General features: G+C 46.3%; 1 protein-coding gene across 2 annotated transcripts in view; it reads left to right on the top strand.

Moving 5' to 3' along the window:
- Window positions 1-15950, top strand: part of ABAT (4-aminobutyrate aminotransferase) — a 60305-nt gene that overhangs the window by 12566 nt on the left and 31789 nt on the right. The window contains exons 1-2 of one of the 2 annotated variants that reach the window (XM_068147155.1): window positions 1763-1862; window positions 11899-12027. In XM_068147155.1, the coding sequence (XP_068003256.1) occupies window positions 11958-12027 (70 nt within the window). In that variant the 5' untranslated portion in view covers window positions 1763-1862; window positions 11899-11957. Of the gene's footprint in view, window positions 1-1762; window positions 1863-11898; window positions 12028-15950 lie in introns of those variants that run through there. The other variant, XM_068147154.1, reaches the window with a different exon arrangement.

The following is a 15950-nucleotide window of genomic DNA, read 5'->3' as shown; positions in this document are numbered from 1 at the left end:
CAATGTATTGTGTCTTACAAACCACTGCAGTCTGAGCTCCTCTCTTGACAGCTGCTAGTACTCACATGGGATCCCAGGCCACAGTTCATGGCAACAGAGTCAAAAATCAAACCTGGTTTAGCCAGGAGTTGCTTCCCTGCTGCTGTTGGCAGGATTTTCCTTAGTAGCTGATCTGGCTGGTGATTAATTGTCTGGTCCACCTCATGTAAGAGACCTCTGGGGAATAACGTGGTGACTTTAAACCATGCACTCCTCCAATGGCCATAAATCAGTTGTGTGGATGCTGGCATCACATCTCTTAGTGTCAGGGTAATGTTAGAGTGGAGAGACACTGCAGAGTGTGTTTGTTCTACCTGGATGACTTTCCGTCCCTCATCATTCCTGTATTACCACAGTCATCATCACTACGTTCCCACCTGAATCAATACTGCTGCTGTTAATGCACTGGGAGAAGGCGGAAGGAGGGAGTGTGATGCTGCAATGGCAGCAGGATCTGGAGTGGCTGAGTTGCCAGGGACGTTATAAGCACTGCATCTCCCATCTTTGTTGCTTGCTTCTGATGCTGCCCTTCCCCTGTGCATCTCAGACCCTTCCTTATCCGCACTGTGGTTGTGCCGAACCAGGGCAGCACAAGTCTGGGGCTCACTCTGGTTGCCTGAGGACCAGGCTGCTTTCTTCTTTCCCTCCTTCAGCACATGGGAGCAGCCCCTCGGGAAGGCTTCAAACCCTGTGCATGGGAAGGATCCTGCCAGAGCAGCATATCCCTGCTGCAGTCTATGGGAGACAGAATCTGAAGCAGGTCCCACAGCCAGGATCTGGACCCTCGCTCCCTGCTGCAGTGCAGCCCTGCCTGTTGTGGGGAGCAGAGCACCCCCCCTTCTGCTCGAGTCCTTTTAATTTAATGCCCCGATCACTGAAGTGGGTAAATCACCACCTCGCCTGTGATAATTACAGATTTCCTCTGTGATTTTTCACTCCTTTGTTGCCACAGCAACCGCACAGTGGCTGGGGCCAAAACGCCATCACAGGCCTTTAAATCTGAAGAGGCTCAGCCTTTTCCTGCGCTCTGGCACATCTTCCTTCTTGCTCCCTGACACCATGGCAACCTGGCTGTGACACCTCTGCCTCGGCGCCGGCAGCCTGTGCTGGCTTGCCTCGAGTCCAGGGGCCCGAGGGGCTGTATTCTCTGTGCGTCCCCACGTCTGTCCCACCCCCATCGCAGCGGTGCGCAGCAGGAGGTGGCCCTGGGACGTGTGCTGCCTGCGCCTGTGCGGCACCTGAAGGAACTGAGCCCACCCGAGGTTATTTAATGATAGTTTGTGCCCGGGGGTCACCTGGGGGTATTTGCACACCAGAGTGAAATGAAGGGGTTTAAGGCTGAAACCTGTTTTTCAGCTTCCACAGTTCATGAAAACTAAGGGGGCACTTCAGACATGAAGGCAGCCTGGCTCTTGCAGCTCAGGAGCCAAGAAGGTGTTCAGGTGCACTCTGGACTGGTGGGTTACACCCACATGCCAGAGGTACTGGAGTAGCAACAGGCAGAGACAAATGATCTGTTTGAGCAGAGTTGGATATTGCTCTCCACTGGGTTTGGCTGAGCACAGCGTATAGCTTGCAGGAGCTGCCTTCATTAACCTTCATTAATTGGGGCATTCCCACCAGCTAAGCTGCAGGGTCGCAGCTCAGGGTTTCCTCCGGGTGATGCCTGTCCTCGCTGCCGGCAGTGCGAGCGGCGGCTGCAGGGAGCCAACAGCAGTGGCATTTTTCCTCGCCAATGCAGCCAGCAGCAGCCGACTGAAGCAAAGGAGGGAGCCGTGGTTTCAACCAGCAAGCTGGCTGCCAGCAGTTCTCATCCAGGTCCTGTAAGTGCCTCTGCCTTGTGCCTGCCTGCGGTAGGGGTTAGCTGAGCCTGCAAGGGCTGCGCGCCTGTGCTTTTTGTTGGCGAGGAGAGTGTGTCTGTGTGTGTGCAGAAGTGTGATATGTTAAATTGTCCCTGTCGTGGGTACATGTGGGTTAGCTCTTCCCCAGTTTGTTTGCTGGACCCCTTGTAAAAGAAATCTCCTGTATGCATCTGCTTGTCTGTCCCCCCCCTCTGAAATGGGGGTCACCTTGAGCAACCAGAACACTCGCTCCCGTTTAAGATGTTCCCCTTGCTTTGGTGCAGGCTGCCTCCAAGTGAGCTATTTTATGTCTTCAGGAGGCAGAAGAATAAATGATGCTTTTACAGTGCATTTAATTTGTTGCTGTTTATCTGTTTTCATGACCTCTGAGGAGGCAGTGGCAGGAAGCTGAGGAATAAAATCCTTATATAGAATATAAGCATATATAGAGTATAGAATTTCCTTGGACAATGCTCCACTTTGAGGGCATTTTCCAATACTTCAATTTTTTCCAAAAATACAGGATGCTTGTGGAGCAACTATCTGAAAAGCAATGCTGTGTCATAAGCTAAGCAGCTTAACCCCTTGGCTGCTGGACTGTTGGGGTAGGAAATGTGTGGCAGTGAACAGGCATGGTTTGTGTGTGTTGCTGCATTTACAATAATGGATTCAAAATATGCAGGCTTGAAGAGAGGTTCTTATTCATAGCTCTGCTGGTAAAGCTCACTGAAATATCAAAGCACAATTATTGCTGGTTTTTTTCAGTGGGAACTACTAGGGAATAACAAAATACAATTAAAACTAGTCCAGCTAAAATTAGTTTAGCTGTGTTTGGTTCTTACCAATTTTTTTTCCATCTCTGTAGGTGATTTTAGCCATGGATCTGGAACTTGCCCAGCTTCTAACAGAAGCTTTTTTTAATCGTGTATTGTTCTTTTCCTGAGACAGCATATTTCCTTCAATGGAAAAAGTGTTGGCAGATCTCATCCCCTAGCTTAACTGTTCCAGTGGCTCCTGAATCAAAAATGAGGTGCTCGAAAGTTTAGTGGGTCACCTGAATCCTAGTGTGCCATAAACACAGCATTCCTACCTGTTCTTATTCATTGGATTATGGACCAGGAGTCTTTTCTTGGAGAGAAGGGAAAGCAGAGGCCAAAGCAGAAGGATTTTAAAGAGATGTATTTATATCCAAGCACCAAACCCTGCGTAGAGGATGTCTGAGAAGGAAAATCTGGACATCTGAGTGTAAGGACACTTTTGACTGTAAGTGAGTTTTAGAACCTGATGGAAGGCCTGAAGGTTTCACTTCTAGCTTTGCTGCTGGTTCATCTCTGTCCTGATTGTGGGTCTCCTTAGGCAGATAGGTGTTGCCATGTCCTGATGGAGACCATACAATACTTCCAAGCTATGGACATGAGGTCTTTGTCTTGTGCTGCAGTTTTCAGGACACACTGACTTCAATGCCAGCTGAATGTGGAGTGAGATAAGGTAGCTGCACATAAAGCCAGTTTGTTAGGGAAGACCTACACTGTCATGTGCACTGTTTGTTTTGTCAAGCCTTAAAGGACAAAACCAGTCTCCCTGTTTCTGTTCTTCTGAACAGTAGTGGGAGAGTCTGATCTTCTTGATGTCAATAAATAAATAAGCAACCACAAATAACAAACACTTGATCTTTTCTTGTAACTATGACAACTGTGTCCTTGACAACTTAAGTACAGCCATGGAGTTTCCAATTACATCCTGTTCTGCACGAAACTGTTAGGGTTATTAGAGGTATCAACAGCAAAAGCAACTGTCAGCTTGTGAAGTGTATTCTGGCAAAATCCCTTTTGGTTGTGGATAGACATTTCCATTTGCAGTTGGCTGTCACTTCTGTTGTCAGTGTTGCTTGGTGGGGAATGCCTTTGTGAGCTGTGCTTTCCAAGGACAAACTCCCCATTCTTAGGCAGGAGCAACCCTTTGCATGGACTATTTCAGCTGGTGCCTGCAAAAATGCCACCAGAGAAGTGTTGAGATTCAGAGTGCCCAGAGGTCTCTCTGATGTGTCTGTTGTCCTGCAGACCTCCTCCACAGTCTCATCACTGTAGTGATCCTGGTATGTGGCCCTGATCTTGTGGGGTGCTTATAGCCACCTTTGCTTCTGAAGTACGAGGCTGTGGCCTTTGGTTGACCAAGCTGGGTGAGGAGCAGCTTGTTTTTCTTTTCTGTGCTGCCTCATGAAGATGGGGCTAGGTGCTGTTATTCTTGAAGCTGAGGGTTTCAGCTCTGTTTGTACTGGGTTTCTACAGATGCTGGATCAAAAAAAGTTTAAATGCCAGCCTTACATGAACACTAGAAACGAATTTTCTTGCAACTGCCTTGGAAGAGGATTTTCCTCTTCCCATGATAATTTGAGATAGCCTTAGTCTAGCTGTCACTAAAATTCTTAGTGTTACTTGTAACAGACCTCTCCTGCAAATACTGTTATGAGCTAATTCAAATTTTTTTTCAGAACTCTACCTTTGAAAATGAAACCTCTTGAAGTAAAAGAACTGATTGTACTTCACTGTGTTCACTCAGACTTTCATAGCTACATGGTCTGGATTGAACTCTTAACTCTGCTTCTGGGACCCAATGAATTGCAGTTAAATACATCAACATGCTGGCAGGATCCTTTATTTGTTGTTTACTACATTTAAGTGGCTAAAGCAGCAAGTCAGGATTTCTAATGTCACCCGGTGCTCCAACAACAGCAACTGGCTAAGTCGTTCAGTGGTTTCCTGCTGTGATCTATTGGATGTGGACATTCCCCATCACCCCAGAGGAGGGTGGGGTGGTGCTTAATGATTGCAGTGCATTTTCCAACAGTGAGTGCTGTATTGGTTGAATCCTTTTATGTAGATAGCATCACGACATTGGATCTTCGTCTCACCCATATGTAACATCTTGTTGTGAAGTTGTGAGGCTATTGCGAACTCTGGAATCTCCCTGAGCTGTTTTTAGCTGTAAAATACTTGAGCTGCATCACCTAAATCATGAAAAATGCTTGCTCATGAACCACTGCAAAACAGGAGACTGCCTCTCACCCCTTAGCAAATGGCCCTGGATTTTATTTTGTTTTATTTTTAGATAAGGCCCTTCAATCCTGTTTTGTGGGCCCCAGGCACAGAACATTATCTGCCAGAAGTTGATGAAAATGGTACAAAATGAACAACAAGGGATTTTCAGGAGTTTATGGGGTGCAGAATGTAGGACTGGTTGAGATTTCTCCTTTTCCCTTGTCATGCTGTTGCAGAGTGAGAGATGATAGGGCTTGGGCGTCATGAGTGAGGCTGGAAAGCTTGTCCCTGTTGAGTTCAGAAGCTGCAGTGCCAGCCAGCTCTGGTTTTAGCAGCCTTTTTATCTTTCCTCTCTTTCAGAACCCTTTATCTCGTCTCTTGCTTGCCATATGGCAGTTGCTTCTTACGTGGTGGGGTCTATGATCCCCTCTTCTTAGTGTCCTGTCCTGGCCCCGCTATCCAGGTACTTGCCAACTTGCCTCTGCTTTATTCCAGCCTGACTTGCTTCCATAAAAGTTGTTTGAAGAGCCCTGATGTGCAAGCATGGAAACACTGTGGAGGTTAGAAAGGAGAAATAAACACTTATGGGAGATAACAGAAAAAAAAATGAATGACTAAAGCTTTATCATTTTGTGGGCATTTGTCACAGTAGTTGGAACTCACTGTCCTCTGAAGCCAAGGAACTTTACTTTTAATTCCAAAAGTAAATCAGCTTTGCAGTGTTTTACTGCTTCCAGCATGGCTACCTGAGTGCTGCTGGGCTTTGCAGTGCTGTCCTTCTGTTGTAGTCCCAGGAGCCAGAGCTGTCTTGGTCTTTCTATTTGCAATTTCTTGCACTGTTAAAAAAACAGGAAAACATGCTAAGTTGAGATCTGAAGAGCATTCTAAGAGAGAAGAGAAGAGAAGAGAAGAGAAGAGAAGAGAAGAGAAGAGAAGAGAAGAGAAGAGAAGAGAAGAGAAGAGAAGAGAAGAGAAGAGAAGAGAAGAGAAGAGAAGAGAAGAGAAGAGAAGAGAAGAGAAGAGAAGAGAAGAGAAGAGAAGAGAAGAGAAGAGAAGAGAAGAGAAGAGAAGAGAAGAGAAGAGAAGAGAAGAGAAGAGAAGAGAGAGAAAAGAGAAAAGAAGAAGAGAGAAAAGAGAAGAGAGAAGAGAGGAGAGGAGAGGACCAGGTTGGAAGAGACCTTCAAGATCATCGCATCCAACCTATCATCCAACACCACCTAATCAATTAAGCCATGCAACCAAGCACCCTATCAAGTCTCCTCCTGAACACCTCTGATGATGGTGACTCCACCTGAGAAGCACCCACCTTCCAAACTCTTCATACCAGCTCACTTCCAGGGTGCCAGGGCAGGCTGGAGTGTGAAGTGTGGCTTTGCATTTGGGTGTGTTCTGGTGCTGCTGGTGGGCTCCCAATGGAGAGGGGAACTGACCAGTCCATCTGTGGGATGGCAGAGGTTCAGTACCTTGGGCTGCTGCCCCTGTGCCCACTGCAGACCTTGCACAGCTCACAAAGCAAATGAGCCTGGCACAGCTTTCACATCTAGATGAATCAAAGCAAATAGGACTAAAAGATAGTTTGCAATGTGTTAAATTTCACAACAATTAAGATGTAGCACAACGGTGCCCTTGCTGCTGAGCATCATGGAAAAGTCAAGTGAAGAGAAAGAGCAAAAAAGGAATGCTTTTGCTTTTAGCTCCCTGCTCTCCAAATACAGGCTGTGAAGACTTATGGGGCAATTGCCCTGCAGCTTGTGCTGCTGCTTCTAAACCACCTAATTGTTCCTGGCTAAATGGGTTTGGAGCAGCTGAGGGACAGATGAATGTGCCCTCGTGAATTTAAAACAGGCTTCTGTGTCTTTGGCAGGCGTTTATGAGGAAGAGATAGAAATCTGCGGTGCTGAATTCTCCTGGTCTTGCAGTCTCTGTTTCACCTTTTAACCTTTGCATCTATCCCCAGGATGTTTTCAGAGGCAGGCTTTTGCAGGCTGCGGCGTGAAGCAGGGACGTCATGCTGCATTAGCTTCTCTGCTAGCAAGCCAGAGCATTACGTGAAGTCCTAGTTTGTGTATTGCTGCTCTCGAATCTGGGTTAAGTCCCCCTGAATGTTGGGGTGGCTCTGATTTATTTATTTTTTAATCTGTTTTTCCCGGGTTTCCCCCTAAGAAACGCAGTGTTGGTAGCTCACGGAGACAATGGGTCTTTATCTGTTCTCAGTAGGCTGCTGAGTGACTGTTGTCGTTGCTAGTAAGTAATTTTGCCTGTCAGAAATAATCACTCAGTGCAGAATTTGAAGAGCTGCTATTAAAAAGGCATCCAATTTCAGAGGGTGCATTTTCAAAAATCCACCTATTCTTCTGGTTTGTGTGCTCAGTAAACTCTGCTGAGCTCCCCTTCAGAAAGGGCTTCTTGCTCAGAGAATGTGACAGCCCTAAACTGCCTTGGCCAGCACGCATGCTTATGCGATGCAAAACTACCTACAGAAATACAAGCAAATGTATCTGCAACTCTGTCTGCACAATTAATGTCTTGAACATTCACCTCAGCATAGCTGGGTTTTTTTTTTGTACAGTCCTCTGTAAAGATGGCCCTCAGCTCAGAGTTGCCATTAGAGGAAAAACATTTAGAGAAGGCTTTCACAAAGCTCTCTTTTTTTTTCCTGGAAGAGCTAGCATTTAGTCACAAATCTAATCCACACGTTGTCCTTCACATCCCCTTTACAATCTGGTACCTGAAATTGGTGGATGTGTTTTGCCTAGTTGTGAAGAACTTGAAATCTTAGGCAGTTGCTGTGAAGGTGCAGAGGTGATGGAGTGTGGCTTTGCTGCAGTTTTGATGTGTGCCTGAGAGGTAATTTCTGCTGCCTTGCAAACTGCGCTGCTGCATGCAGTGCTAGAACAAGCTAGGTCTGTGGGAATTGATCAAGAGGATTATGGAGGCAAAATTGAATTGGTTATGATGATAACCAAATAACATGTGCTTAGACAAACACCCCAATCACATCAGCTGATCTCTTGTGAGAATGTGTGTATGCATAATGGAGATGGAAGAGAAGTTGATTTTAATTACACTCACATGTGATATTACATGATTTATTCTGACTCTGGACTAGAAAATGCTGAAACATTTTATATAACAACTGTCAGAGGAAATTAGGGCTAAGCTACTTTCCTTTGAAACCTATTGCAATTCTTTTTTGCTACAAGTATTTCAGAAAGCCAGTATCATTTCCAATACATTGTCAAGCCTTTTACAAAAAGCTTTTATTGGATCTCAACCATTAAAGGCTTCAGATAAACAATAAATAAGGGAAAGCTAAAATACCATTGTGGGAGCAGGGACATAGGAGTGGTTCACCCAGGGAAGAAAGAGCAGGTACTGCTGAAGGGGAACTGGACACTGGCAGGTACAACCATGTAGTGTGAGTGGAAGGTATGCTTGACTTGTATGTGAAGAGGCATCTCATCGTTGTGGGGAAGGTAGATTAGTCAGTAGCAGAACAACTGCAGGAGGTGACTGAAGGGGATTAGAAGGACAAAATGAACCTGGGTGGGTTGTGATAGCCTTCTGTTAGGTACATCTGCACAGCTCCACTTCTTATTCCATGCGAAGCTTTTAACTGACTCCTGGAGACTAAGTCATTCTTTGTAGAGCAGACTTAAGAAGGGAATTGTAGACTGCAGAAGTACAGACCAGATAAAGAGCTCTAAGCAGAGGACATCAGTCAAGGTGGTTAATCATTGTGAGAGATGCAGGGCTGATTCACCCTTTAACAGCTTTTTGCCTTCCCCCCCTGCCCCCAGTGATAGCCTCACTGACTTATGATCACTTTGGGGTTTTTTGCTATAGTCATGAGATTAAAGAATTCTGGTGCTGGGATATTTCTTTATGCATTGATTATGCAGAAGTTAGCACAACTAAAGAGAGAATCTGAGAATGCAAAAATGATGAATGGATTTAATTAACCTCATCTTAAAGATACTCTGTTCTGGGGAAAAAAGTGAACTAGTTCCCTCCAGAGCTCTGACCCAAAACTTTAGGAAGCTAATCTCTTCTTCTGGTGTGCACACAAGTGTTGTGCAAGTGTTTGCTCACCTTGGCAGATTTCAAAATCCCTTGGATTTTAAATTCAAATCAGAGCAAACTAAGTGAAACCAAGTACTGTGTCAATCGTCTGGGAAGGCACAGGGAGTTCTCTTTGTACCTCAGTATTAATAGGGCCATGAATTAACAGATCTCCCTAGGCAAGGAATTCTGTGTTTTCTTTTGTTCATTTTGAAGAAGGTCAAGCATGAAGGAAAGCAAAATGGTATCTTGGCTAAATACCATGCAAACATGAGAGCCCTGATGCAGTAGTGTTGGGCAAAAGATACTTCCTATCGACTGCTTCCCTGCATCTAGTCCTCAGCATCTGTTTGCATGTTGTATTGATAGAATAGAAATGATGGTAGCAGTAAGCTGTGATCTCTTTCTGCTGGATTATCAGCTCCATTCTGATTCAGTTCCATTAAATAGAACCTTTCCTCTCTCAGTCCATTGCTATCAGATGATCTACACTCACTGGGAGTGGAGAGACATCCAATGAGGGGTGAAAAAAGTCAGCTTAGTCATTGTACAGGCAGAGGAGGTCTCTGCTGTCCTGCATAGCTCACAGGGTACCACACTTCCGAGGTAAAGTTTGAATTTAACCCATGTGCTGGATAATAATTCAATGACCTGTTTTATCTAGTTATGTCTTCTAACCAGGCTTCCTGCACAGGTGATCCAGAGTGAAAAATGAGTCATATTAGCATTCATGCTCCCTGACTTTACAAGGTCATTTATATTTGACTATCTGAGATGCTGTTACAGAATAGCTGAGGTTGGAAGGGACCTCTGGAGGTCATCTGGTTCAGCCCTCTGCTCAAGCAGTGTCACATAAAGCAGGCTTCTCAGGACCATGTCTGGTTGAGTTTTGAATATCTCCAAGTATGGTGACTCCACACCCTCTCTGGGCAGCCTGTCCAGGCTTTCACCGTGTTTAGGTGGAGCTTACTGTGATTCAGTTTGTGCCTAATGCCTCTTACCCAGTCATAGAATCATAGAATCAGTCAGGGTTGGAAGGGACCACAAAGATCATCTAGTTCCAATGCCCCTGCCATGGGCAGGGACACCTCACACTAGATCAGGCTTGCCAGAGCCTCATCCAGCCTGGGCTTAAACACTTCCAGGGATTGGGCCTCAACCACCACCCTGGACAACCCATTCCAGGGCTTCACCACTCTCAGGGTGATGAACATCCTCCTCACATCCAGCCTGAATCTCCCCACCTCCAACTTCATTCCATTCCCCCTGGTCCTGTCACTACCTGATATCCTGAGCAGTCCCTCCCCAGCCTTCCTGTAGGCCCCCTTCAGATACTGGAAGGCCACAATGAGGTCACCTCGGAGCCTTCTTTGCTCCAGACTGAACAGCCCCAACTCCTTCAGTCTGTCCTCGTAGGAGAGGTTCTCCAGCCCTCTGATCATCCTCGTGGCCCTTCTCTGCACACCTTCCAGCACCTCCAGATCCCTCTTGTAATAGGGGCTCCAGAACTGGCTGCAGTACTCCAGGTGGGGTCTCACCAGAGCTGAGTAGAGGGGGAGAGTCACTTCCCTTGCCCTGCTGGCCACACTTCTCTTGCTGCAGCCCAGGATCTGATTGGCTTTCCAGGCTGCAAGTGCACACTTGACACCACTGAGAGGACCCTGGCTCGCTCTTTAGTCCGTCTAGTCAGGTATTATTACATGTTTATGGGATGCAACCTGAGCCTTCTTCAGGTTGAACAATCCCAGCTCTCACAGTCTCTCTTGTTTAATTGGTAAAAACTGGGTTTTTTGGTTTTTTTCTTTTGTTTTTGTTTTCAGGGGATTGATTTTCTTTCATTCCCTAGTGCTTGTCCTGCTGTCTTTCTATTGCATGAGATTTTTTTTCTCATAAACTTGGGCCAAATTGAAACAACAGCTTGGCTTGAGAAACTGGCTGGCAACAATTTGTAAAAGTTCAATGTACTTCATGTAGATAGAGAAAGCTGAGATGGTGAGCAAGGGAAAACAGGTAAAATGATCTTTACCCCCTGGCCCTGCTTTAGCTGAGAGATCTGGGAGATACAGATTTAGCCTAGGAGTCATTTGCCTCAACGAGGCCTAGCAGCAGCCTTGTGTCTCAGTCCTGAGACTGCCCTGAATGTCAGCATCCAGAGAATCATAGAAGGCTTAGATTGGAAGGGACCTCAGAAATCATCTACTCCAACCTCCCTGCAGTGGGCAGGGACACCTCTCAACTAGATTCAGTTGCTCAAGGCCTCATCCAATCCAGCCTTGAACTGCCAGGGAGAAGGCATCCACAACCTCCCTGGGCAGCCTGTTCCAGAGTCTTACCACCCTTTTACTGAAGAACTGTTTCCTAAGGTCCACTCTAAACCTACTCTCCCTCAGCTTCAAACTAGTCCCTTTTGTCCTATTGCTGGACACCCTTATAAAAAGTCCTTCTCCAGCCTTCCTGTAAGATCTCTTTAAGTAGTGGAAGGCAGCTCTAAGGTCTCTCAGTCTTCTCTAGTCTGAACAACCCCAGCTCCCTCAGCCTATCCTCATAGCAGAGGTGCTTCAGCCCTTGGATCATCTTTGTGGCCTCCTCTGGACTCACTGCAGCAGCTCTGTGTCCTCCTTACGCTGGGAACACCAGAACTGGACACAGTTATTTAAGTGTGGTCTCACAAGAGCAGTGTGGAGGGGCAGAATCACCTCACTTGCACTGATGGCCACGCTCCTCTTGATGCAGCCCAGGATACGATTTGCCTTCTGGGGTGTGTGAGGTAAATCATCACAATCTCTCAGGGCTCGCTGTCAGCATCCTTGGATTGAAATTGGTGAAAGGTGAAATTGAAAGGAATGGCACAGTAATAGTGGCTGCAGCCATAGGGACATGAATAACTGTTGGCTTTGCCTTTTTTCTTTGTTTTTCAGAACATCAGCCAGAAAGAAATCTCTCAAGATTGAATCTTTTTGAGTGAAGCAAAGATAAAATGGCCTCAATGTTGCTTAGTCGACAGCTGACGTGTTGCCTGCAGCAAAACTCCAGACTACCTGTCTTTGGTAAGTGGCTTTTTGTATTTTCTTGTATTTGGTAGGCATCCACTTTATGCTAGTTTATCCAGAGGTGTTGAATGATGTTCTGCATCTTGCATATCGATAGTCCAGAAGTGGCCCTCAAAGGTGCTGTGCTTCTTGGGGTTTTGTTCTGCAAACAAGAACTCATTCAGTTAGTGACTGGCAGTGTAAACATGCTAACTGAAAGGAGACAGTGAGGGAGCTGGGATTGTTCAGCCTGGAGAAGAGGAGGCTCAGGGGAGACCTTATTGCTGTCTACAACTACCTGAAGGGTGGTTGTAGCCAGGTGGGTGCTGGTCTCTTCTCCCAGGCAACCAGCACCAGAACAAGAGGACACAGTCTCAAGCTGTGCCAGGGGAACTTTAGGCTTGAGGTGAGGAGAAAGTTCTTCCCAGAGAGAGTTGTTAGCCATTGGAATGGGCTGCCCAGGGAGGTGCAGTCACCATGCCTGGAGGTGTTCAAGAGGGGATTGGACGTGGCACTTGGTGCCGTGGTTTAGTGGTCATAAGGTGTTGAGTGACAGGTTGGACAGGTTGATGATCTTTGAGGTCTTTTCCCAACCTTATTGATTCTATGAAAGAAAGCTCCTCAGTCCTTGGAACTCTGTTCTTAATTTGTGCAGAGATAAAACAGTCATCCATCAGAATAAGCCTGCTACATGGTGTGACCCTGCCCTTTTTCTCTTGGGAAGAGGTTTTGTGTGACTGCCACGAAGATGTGTCCCTCACTGGATGTGTCTTTCTGCCTGGAGATTGCTCTAGTGCAGAATAAAATCCTACCACACAGCATCAAACTACCTTCTCCTAAGTGGTGTCATGGCAAGTTCTTGCTTGGCCCCAACTTGTTACATGTGTATGTGCACATTAAATCTGAAGTCTCTGTGAAATAGATATAAAAAGCCAGTTTCTGTTGGGTTTTGGGACAAAGCAGTGTAGAATCTAAGATCTGGCATCCCTTTTGTGTTCTGCTCTACTGATACAGTACAGCTGAATGTTTTCTCCTGTGCCCAAGTAAATATCAATGTTTTCTCTCCAGCCCTTCTTCTGCAGTGCTACTGTGCTCCTGCCACTGGCAGGCAAACACAAAACCCTTCCATTGGCTCAGAAACTCAAATGTGATTGATTTCCTTTTGAATTACACACTTTGGGGAGCAAATATCTGCATAAGGAACACAAAATCTGGTCTTGTAACTCGTATTTCAGAGCAGGATGGCTTCTGTTTATGGGGCTGTCACACTTCTTGTCTGCTCTGTGCAGGAGCAGTGATTGTTTGGTCAGTAGTGGACGATGGAAAGTGCTTGCAGCAGCCAGGCCTTTAGTAGCTCCTTTGAGCAAATCTCAGCATCACTGAGTGCTCCCTTTCCCTCCTTCTATGCAGCTTCCCAGTTGCAGAGGCAAATGTTGTTATTGGGCAAAATGCTTGAGGTCAGTGGAGGGCAAATGCAGTCACTCTTCCTTTCTCTCCATTGCAGTGAGGGGGTGTAGATCTTCAGTGAGAAAGAGCTCTGAGCTCTATTAAACCATCCTTGTGTTCAGGAAATGGGTAGGGGGGAAAGAAAGCAGAAATATTGAAGCAAAGATTAGAGGGCCTTGGCTGCAGGTTGGCTGATGACAGGTCTGTGGCCTTTGGGCAGAGTGTGGCTCTTTGGGACTGAATGCTTTGTGTGTCCAGACATTGGAAAAGATGGAACAAGAGGAGGACCCCTCACCAGAAGGAACTATCCTGGCAGGTTTTTAGCCTCCAGCATTCCTGGCCAACAGAGTAAGTGGAAGGCTGTGACACCTGTAGCAAAAATCAGAGCTTCAGACCAATTCTCATTTTGTGAGCCCCAGCTAAGGGTGCAGTGCTTTTGGTCTCTGCTGCTTTTAAGGAAGTGCCAAGGGCAATGTCCAGGAGCTCTCAGCTCCAGAGTGCTCTCCTCCAAGGTATTTTTGAGCACTCAAGCTCAGAGCTTTACAGACTGGCAAAAGAGCCTTGTACTTTACTCCCACAAAAATCCTGTGGTGCCATTGGGTCTGCTGACTTTTACCCTTTTTCCTGTGGGTACTGAAATGAAAGGGCTTGCCAAAGGGAGGTGGAGGTGGAGAGCAGGAGAGAATAGATTGCCTCTTGGTAGGAATGTCTGTGCCTGGGGGCTGTCATGTTTCAGTGGTGTGTGTGTGCACTGAGTGCAATAATCCTGTTCAGCTCAAATCTATGACAAACTTATTTACAGAAAGAGATTTGATTATTTCTGCTTTTTTTTTAAAGCAAGTGTGGGAGTTAGCATTGTGCTGGCCCCAAGAGTGAAATAAACTGCTTAGAATCATACAATCAACCAGGTTGGAAAAGACCCCAGAGATCATCAAGTCCAACTTATGACCTAATCCCTAATACCTCCTGGTAACTAAACCATGGCTCCAAGTGCCACATCCAATCCTGTTTTGAACATCTGCAGGGACAGGGACTCCACCACCTCCCTGGGCAGCTCATTCCAGTGGCCAGTTACTTTCTGGGAAGAACTTTCTCCTCACCTCCAGCCCAAACCTCCGCTGGCACAATTTGAGACTGTGTCCTCTTGTTCTGGTGCTGGTTGCCTGGGAGAAGAGACCAACCCCCACCTGGCTACAGCGCCTCCCTTCAGGTAGTTGTAGAGAGCAGTAAGGTCTCCCCTGAGCCTCCTCTTCTCCAGGCTGAACACCCCCAGCTCCCCTCAGCTGCTCCTCACAGGGCTGTGCCCCAGACCCCTCCCCAGCTTTGTTGCCCTTCTCTGGACACCTTCCAGCATCTCAACATCTTTCTTTACCTGAGGAGCCAAGACCTGGACACAGGACTCAAGGTGTGGCCTAACCAAGTGTTTTAGAAAGATGAGGTGGCAACTGGTGGGGTACCAGGGCCACATCTCTCAGGGATTCTCACTGCTCAGGTCCAACAGTAGCAGGCAAACAAGTTGTCCCAAAGGCAGTGCACTAGTACATGCCCATGCCCTTCTTGGATGCTGACCTGTTGATGAAGGCCCTCAGCAGTGCAGTTTCTGCAGCCTCCCCAGGCAGTCTGCTGTATTGCTGAACTGACCTTACCTCTAAAACTTTTCTAATATTTAACCTAAGTTTCAAAATAGGGAAAAAAAAACTTCCTTACTATTTGTCTTGCCCTCAAAGGACCTGGAAGCTGGAAAGTTCATTTTTTTTTCTTTATGGAAGCCTTTTGTGCATTTGAAACCTATTACCTCCCCCTAGACCTCACTTTCTTCTCAACAGATCTAAATATTGTTTCAATCTCTCCTCACAGGTCTAGTGTTTCTCCTCCAGTTTCTCTGCACTTTTGTTGCAATTCCCTAAATGGACTAACCGTGCTTGAGGCTGTACCTTGTCTGTCTCAGCTTATTCCCTACCTCTCTGCAGAGGATAGGAATGGTTTATCTCATGGGTGTGCTGCAGTAAAGCCTGAGAGATACTCCTAGTATCCCTGTCACAGTTGCCAGAAAGAGGTTGGAAAGCTGTGAGAAATACTTTACTTTTGCTCCTGCTTTTGTCTCCAGTATTAACCCTTGCTAAGACTTTTTTTTTTACTTGTTTTTTCCTTCAGTTTGTACATTAGGAGCTTCCCTAGCAAGTCAGGGAGAACAATGTGGATATGGGTGAGGGATGTGTGGGAGAAGTAAGGATGAGTTTCCTTCTCTGGATTGAGGAGAACGTGGACTGGAGGTCAGCTTCAGCTGATGGCCTGGGAACTGACCATTGAGTCTGGAGTGCAACCTCTCCCACTGGATGAGGATTCTTTACTGTTCTGTCTGATCAAATGTTCCCACAAAAAGCTGAGTACATAAAAATGTTCATATTAAAACCTGTTGTCAGAAGAAGGGTAATTAGGACTTCAGCTCTCAGTTTCTCAGGTGAATGTAAGGCCTTTGATGTTCCTATCTAGTT

The sequence above is a fragment of the Melanerpes formicivorus genome, unplaced genomic scaffold, assembly GCF_026170545.1.
Source record: "Melanerpes formicivorus ecotype bairdi unplaced genomic scaffold, bMelFor1.0.p_v2 SCAF_14, whole genome shotgun sequence".
NCBI classification, from domain to species: Eukaryota; Metazoa; Chordata; class Aves; order Piciformes; family Picidae; genus Melanerpes; species Melanerpes formicivorus.
Note: the sequence above shows the minus strand (reverse complement) of the source record. Positions and strands in the feature narration are given on the sequence as shown.